The sequence below is a fragment of the Centruroides sculpturatus genome, unplaced genomic scaffold (assembly GCF_000671375.1).
Source record: "Centruroides sculpturatus isolate CEXI.00-Female unplaced genomic scaffold, Cexi_2.0 scaffold896, whole genome shotgun sequence".
Taxonomy (NCBI): Eukaryota; Metazoa; Arthropoda; class Arachnida; order Scorpiones; family Buthidae; genus Centruroides; species Centruroides sculpturatus.
In genome coordinates this window covers 312,101-320,126 of record NW_019385166.1, presented here as the reverse complement: position 1 = coordinate 320,126, position 8,026 = coordinate 312,101, and the positions used below count along the sequence as shown (strand labels likewise).

The 8,026-nt window shown below is 29.3% G+C and overlaps 1 protein-coding gene across 1 annotated transcript; it reads right to left on the bottom strand.

Moving 5' to 3' along the window:
• Positions 1–653: 653 nt before the first annotated feature.
• Positions 654–1,920, bottom strand: LOC111635665 (neuropeptide CCHamide-1 receptor-like). The gene has a single exon (XM_023380691.1). It carries the CDS (start codon positions 1,918–1,920, stop codon positions 841–843), a length of 1,080 nt encoding a protein of 359 aa, XP_023236459.1. The 3' UTR covers positions 654–840.
• Between the last annotated feature and the right edge of the window lie 6,106 nt (positions 1,921–8,026).

Here is an 8,026-nt window from a genome sequence, read left to right as displayed (position 1 = left end):
GCGTAATAGATGGTGCTTGACATAATTTTAACTTTTTTGCCAGGAATGTTACGCAACTGACTACTGGGTTTTTTCAATTTAATATTTAAATTTCACACGTTATGAAATTCATATATTAAAACACGATCTTTTAATTGTCATTATTTTATTTATATTTATTATTATTATTATGTGAATTGTTAAAAGAATTTTCTTATATTTATTAGAAATAAATGATGAATTATTTATGATTTATATATATTATTATGACATTAAAAATTTTAAATATTGTCTGCACGAAAGGAAGTTCTCTACGCTTTCTCTATTTATACATTTATTTATTTTGAATTCTTATCTTTCTCTTTAAAGGTCACGAAGAATCAATTTATATTATTGTATGCCTGGTGTTTTGAATTTTCTACATGTAATCGAATATTGAAGTCAAAATTAATTTTTTGAACGATGGTTTCCAACCGTTTAATCAATTCTGTAATATTCTTTTATTATTAAAATCCGGTAATAATTCTAATTTAATAAAAAATATTATTATTATTATTTTCAAAAAATTGAACTTTTATTATTATTTACTTACATCATAAACTACATTATATATTTATTTATCTTCATAAAATAATTTCAGTTTATGAATTCTTCTTTTTAAAAATATACTGTGCGCATTAATAATAAGAAAGAAAATCGTTTATTTAAATTTTTCAAGCAGATTTTGCTTTTTATTTTTATTTTTTGCGTAGTTTCTTTATGGACATTGCCATTATCTGGAAAAATTTCTCCGTGTTTTAATATGCAAATTTAATTTCTTTATAAATAAATAATATATAAAAGAAGAAAACTCTCCCAGAATCACAGACGTGTGGATGTGGTAAGACGAGAGTTGCTTCTAGAAGAAGATTTGGTACCAAAATGTATAAATCTCTTCTTCTTCTTAACAGGACAGCAGCAACAAAAGAGGTACTTTCTGAAGTAACTTCTGAACACCCCACTAATCATGCAAAGTGTTATAGGATTCATGCAACTATTAACGAATGTCAGCACGTAGCTGCAGATCTTCCATGTGTTCCAGAATTCGTTGTATAGACTTAAAGAATTAGGATGGAAGTAGAACCACAGCATGAACACGTGGTTTGGGAAGAAACAGATGGCAAAAACGATAACCAGAGCCAGTACGATGCGAGCCACTTTGGATCTGGCTCTCATGTGCTTTATGTGGCTATCGTTCTGCCCGATATTGTTACGTAAACTCAGTAACAAATGGCGTGCCATAAATACGTAGAAAGTACCTATTATGATGAGAGGGAGGGTATATAATAGAAAAAACTTCACAAGAACTATGGTGCGTGGGTACCATAACATGAGATGTAACGGGAAAGGATAGCATACGTTTATGAATTTACCACGGCCTTTTAGGTGTAATATATACGAGTAATGCGCTCCAGGAATGGCTAGACCTATAGAAGCGCACCAGATTCCTACTGTGATGAAGAACGTGGAGTATTTGGAATGAGGATTTTTATACTTCTGCATCGGCACCACAGTGGCTAGATAGCGATCGATGCTAAGCACTGTCAAGGTTAATACCGTTACTCCAACTGACACATCCTTTAGAAATTCGCTAAGTTTGCAGATCAACTCACCGTAAGGCCAACTCTCTACGATGTACACGGTCCCTATGAATGGAACGGATCCTATGATAACGATCAAGTCACCAATGGAGAGGCTGATGATAAACATGTTAGGAACATTCCTCATCGATTTATTTTTCATAAATATGTAAAGCAGTGTACCATTTCCAAGCGTGCCTACTAAGAACACTATAACAAGCACTACTGGTACTATATAAGTTTCCGGTCGCTCCGAATAAGGGATGTAATCGCTGAAATTAAATTCTGTGTAATTCACTTCGCTGTCGTTTATCCAAAACATGATAAATAATTATACAATTCTTCAAGTTAAGCTTTTGTTTTAGTGGTCCAACGATGACAAAAGTTTATCTTTTTTTTTCGATCGTTAACTCAAAATTCTTCCGTTATGTCTGCAAAGGAAATAATAATTTTCTTTTGTTATTTAATTAACAAACATTTCAAATATAATTGCGTTTAATTAATTATAAACATCAATGTTAAAAGAAAAATTATGATAGCACATTTATTAAAAATCTCTCGTCGATGATCGTCCCGCCTCTACCGGTGATTACAGTCGACAAATTAGTTATGTGACGTAAATATGACATAACAATCAACATCAAATATTATCGCCGTTATATTTTTTTACGTCATGAATTTTGAATTATTATCAACCAATTAGATTCAATTTTGTTTTTTGTATACTTAATACTTTACGAAAACTTGTGTGATGCGTGACATGTAATGAATAATCAATACCCGCATTTAAATAATAATTTCTACGTTTATTTATTTATTTATACGGATACTTGTTTGTATAATTTAAGTCATAAAATACTAGCTAAAACACTAGTTTTAAAAACAAATCATTCATTTGAAGTTTTGAAAAAGTTACTTAAATTTTAGAAGCAGTTTAAATCTCTTAAACAGCAAATTTATCATTTAGATAATTAATTAGCGCGTACAAATCCTCTATATCCTTCTAATACTTTGTGTATGTTTAATACCACGAAGGTACAAAATAATAAAATTAAATTTCTAAGCTGTTAGACGTAACATTTCTTCGAATATTGCAAATGCAATCAGCTATATCCACTTTACTGTTTGTGAAGTCATTTGTGGATGCTGCTGTATTTTCTTTTATGTAACAGAATACTGAAGGATGGTGTAGAGATACGAATCTTCAAACTATTATTAATACAAATTCTAATTTTCTTAGTCTAGCAATCGACTTTCAGCTAGTATGAAAGTCATTTCATAACCTAACAAGCAAACGGAATTTATGTGACGTGTCATTTTGAATTTAGAAATGCACACTGCCAGATGTAAGACAGTAATGAAATAAAGGTTTTAGCACCGTATTAAACTATCTCATTTTCAATTTTTCTGTGTAGTAACTTCTATCATAATTCTTTCGTTTATTGTGTGCGACCACAATGGCTTATGTCTGTTAACGACATCTTGCCTTTAGCTATTGATAATTAAGCGTGTAATCGTTGATACCCAGTATTTATGTCTGGGATATATTCTATTTTGTGTTTTTCTTTATTGCTAAACTGCTGATCGATATAGTCTCGTATGGTATTGATGGTTTTTCTTGATGCGAATCGTTTATGATTCAAAGATTAGTTTTGGCGACGTGTTTTAAGGATTATTGTCAATTTTTTCCCTAAGATTTTGATTTATTTGGCACATTATTTATTTAATAAAACAATGTTACGTTATACTACAAAGGAACTGAGTCAGATAACCTCGTAAATAAAACAGATCGTAGTAGAAGCTAGCTTATACAAACTAAGGCATTAAACGAATTAATGTACAGAAAAAAAAATTATAAATGATAAATTCATGAATATTATCTCATAATAAAATAAAATATACATATCAAATTTTAGATGTAAGCTCATACAACTTATCCATAAAAAATCCATTAAACTAGCTCAAGAAAGAGAAGAGAAAAATACAAAATATTCCCCAATGTATGCAGAACTCTTGTATATTCTCTCACTTACAATATTCATGAGTAATAATGTAGAGTCGATCTGTAGGTCTGACTTTACGACATAAAACAACTTTACGATTAGAATCAGTCATAAGAATCGAGAATAAATCCAAGAAAATCAATAAAACTTCTAACGAGAAGAGAAAAATATACTTACAGATCCCTTCAATAATTTTATCATTAAGATATTTTTGCTTCCTTTCTTACAAGAAAAGTTGCTGCGAATGATTTCGACAGTGGAGCGCAATCTGGTGACAGTTATCGGAAACACGGGAATGATAAGTTTTGTTCCAAATACCATCCCCCGACATCGTTGGAAAATATCACCGATGAAATCTTCACGCCATTTTAAATTAAGTAGTGATGATAATCAGGCGATGACAACCGGGAGCGAAAAACTCATTACTAATCTTCTGATAATCTCCGCTTATGGTATGACAGATTGAGATTAAAAATATAAATATTTTAGAAATGTGTGCCATCACAGCTCCGAATTAACGACTAAAGTTACAGGAAGAGAAGAGGATAAATAAATAAACAAACTATTAGCGTGCACACATGAAAATATTCGGAATGTCTACTGTTCTTTTTTTTCGCTTTCGGAAACGTCAATTAAAAATTCTTTGTGTTGTTTTCTTATTTAAAAATTCTCTCCTGTTTAAGATAACCCTCTACTAAAATTTCTTGTTATTTCTACTCTAAAAAAATTTTCTAAAAACCTCCACTCCATTATATCATCTTTATTTTTAATCTTCATAAATGTTCTCCATTCATATTTTTCTAACAGTAAGTAATAATGTTAGAAAAGTAACAGTAATAAATAAAATTTGAATTATTATTTTTTCTAATATAAAAGATACTTCAATAAGTAATTCCTCTATTATTTCTCTACTAAAACTGCTCTTCAAAAGTTCTCTTGTATTTTCTCCTCTAAAAGTCCTCATTAAAACTTTCCTCCATTTCTTTTTTATTTTTATAAAATTCTTGAATTTCCTTTATAGAAGCAAAAATTTTGTAGAAAGTAGAATTAGAGTTAGGATTTAGAATAGGAATTTTTAGTAAAGAGCTTAAGATAAAAACTGATCATTTCTCCTGTGTAAGATTCCTCACAAAATTGCACTTTTATGAGATCTAAAAAAATTTCTTTGTTTTTTCGAAAATCCTCATTAATTTTGTATTTTTTTTTGTTTCTAAATAATCCTCTTCTAAATTTTCCTCCGCTTTTCTTCTCGCTTAAATTACCTCTCTGGTAATAAATCCTCACTTAAATATTTTATTTTGTATTTAAAATTCCTCACAAAATATTTGTTACTTCTTCTATAAATACCTCAGCAAATTTTTATTTTCTTATATATCTTTAGTGGGAATTTATTCTAAAAAAACTTATTCAGAAAAATTCCCCTTTCTTCCCTCTAAAATTCCTTTCAAAAACTTTTTTTGTTATTTCTCTTCTCCAGAACATCTAATAAAACTCTTGTCTATTATTTTCTCTTCTGGAAAGCCCTTGTATTTTATTACCACTAAAAAATCCTCTAGTAAATATATTTTTTCATTGTATCCTGTATTAAAAATCCTCTGTAAAGTAGCATCATTGACTTATCACGTTATATATTTTTCTCCATCTCATCGATAACTAGGAAATAAAAATAAATAAATAATTACACTTTCAAATTTGTTATTCAAGACATTAACTCTGATGTCATTGGGGGAACATTTTTTTTTATTTTATTTATTTTTATTTTTCTATTTAAAGCTCAACGACCTCCTATATAAAAATCGTTACTAAATGACGTGTAGACGTTACGCCACGTTTCTAAAAAATTCAAATAAAATAAATAAATAATGTCCAAAGAAAATATTTATCAATTATTGCTTCTCGGAATTTCTTTCAAAGATTTATGAATATTGAATGTCTTTGCAAAGTGTTCCAGTGAAAGAAATGTTACCTTTTATGCCATGTGTATGTGGGAAATAATTCATTTTTCAATCTGAAAATTTTGTATTAGTAAAATGCTTACTACTTAATAGATTATAATAGTCGTAATTATATTATGTCTAAAATTAAGGGCTCGATGGCCTAGATGATCGAATTGACGACTGCCACTCTAAAGGATCCAGGTTCGAGTATTGAGAACGGTCCTACTGTTTTGAGTCGGTCCTATTCTGCACCATTTTTGGCATATTTAAGTATATAATAGTTCCACCCCCATTGTAAGCATAACCAAATCTATAAAGGCTTTCGTCTCCTTGTGGGCATAGCCAAACATGTCTTGTTAGGACCTCCAAGATAGGAAAGAATAGCAAAAATTTCTCTGAAAATATGTTATTTCTGACGCTTTGTTGGGTTTATCAAGAAGTAATGGGTATTAAGGATCTTCACTCCTTACCTCTACTTTTTCCTGTTGTGGGTATGGCAAATCCAGTGAAAGTACAGGATATTAATGAAACCTTTTCTTCACATCCATAGCATTTACTACTAAAAGAACTTTAGAATTAGAGCATTAAGGATGAGGAGAAATAAAGGAAACTGTGAGAAGCGAGTTAAAAAAGTAAAGCAAGTAAATAATTTAATGAAAATGTAATTTACCTTTACAATTTTATACCTTTATTCACTATTATAATTCACTTATTTCCACGGCTTAATTATAGTTTATTACGTATCTTATGTAATAATCACTCTAATCCTTATATTTTGTACAAGTATAAATAAATTAAAAATAAGAAAATTATATAGCAAAAATATAATTAATGTTCACAAATTATTATAAACCTTATTATTAATGCTTTATACATTAATGTATTAACTTGATTTTCCTTATTACTTAACACACACACTAAGTTTGAAGCTTAATAACTCCTGTATCTTCTGTCGAAAATTTTTGAAATTTTGCAGGTAGGTTTGTTTATAAGTGTCATTGTTGCTATTAAAATTTAGAGGTTAAAGGTCGAGGGGTTGTAGAGATAGAGGGTTATTACGTGTCATACAGATTTTACACGTTATTTATATTTTATAATATTCGTTTCTGCCCTTAAAATTAAGCTTTTTGACAGTTTATCATAATTAAGAATAGAAAAATTTTTAAATTAAATCTCGTAACAGATAGCGCCAAACGTAATTTTCACCTTTTTTTTCTGGAAAGTTACGCAACTCGTTGCTGGATCCTCTAAGGTAATGAATGGTTCTCAACTGGGGGTACATGTACCTCTAGGGGTACCAGCATAAATCGAAGGGGTACATCAAACTTTCGTTATAAAATTTGCTGTAAATTGTTAACACTTCTTGTGTTATTATTTGATAAGTATGTTATATATAGATAGCTGAAATGTATTTATTTATACCACTGGTCTAGTTAGTTAGAGTTTTTTTATGGTACTCAGTTATAAGGGCTGTATAGTCTAACGCAGTAATTATAAAATTTACATACAGAAATGTAGGGGTACTTGAGAAACAACTAATGGGCTAATAGGGTACATCAACAAAAAAGGTTGAGTACCACTGCTTTAAGGTAATATACGAAAATGAGAAATTTAGTATATTAAATGAGTATTGTAATTTATATGACACGTACATAAAGGGCACTTAGTCTAAATATTATACAACGTCGTGACTGTCACACTTTATGATAAGAACACTGGAAGTATGACGTCTGATTGACGTAATACAGTAGCATATATTATTTAGACAAGAAGAATGCAAGTATACTAACTCATTAAGTCTTACTTTATCTCACTAATTACCTAAAGCTTTCTTAATTATTATTATTAATCCCTAATTTAAAAAATACAACTTAAAAGATTTGTATAAATTCTTTTCGGTTAAAATTCTAATTATTACTAATTAAAAATGAAAATTATATTGTTAATTTTTAATTATTTTCTAAAGTATACTTTCTAATTTCGAACTTAGTTTTTGTTTTTTGTGTTTTATCTACATTTTTATCGTTAAATTAGGTATAAATTCACTATTTTTATTTCATTCGTTGTTTTTCCTTGCTATTTTTACAATTTATTGCCAATTTTTATTAAGTTTTTCCCGTTTATTTTCTTATTTTTTAACAGAATATTTTGATTCTTCCTCGTTATTTTAGCATGTTTCAAATTGCAAACCGATATTGTCTGTCTGACTGTTTGTCTGTCCGTCTTTCTCTAATCTCAAGAACGGAGTTACGTACATAAAAATCGAGACCGGATATGGAAAGATTAGAGCCGGAAGTCTCACTAACTAAATGCGAACTTCCGGTCTGTACCGAAAGTCACGTGATTTTTTTAAATTAAAATATGATTAAAAATTGCGTCCTGACATTGCGATGATGTCGCAATAATATAAATATAGTTTTGTCAGTATGTTTGTCTGTACTTATGAATAACCTAAAACTAATATAAAATGGATTTATTACTGAGCAAA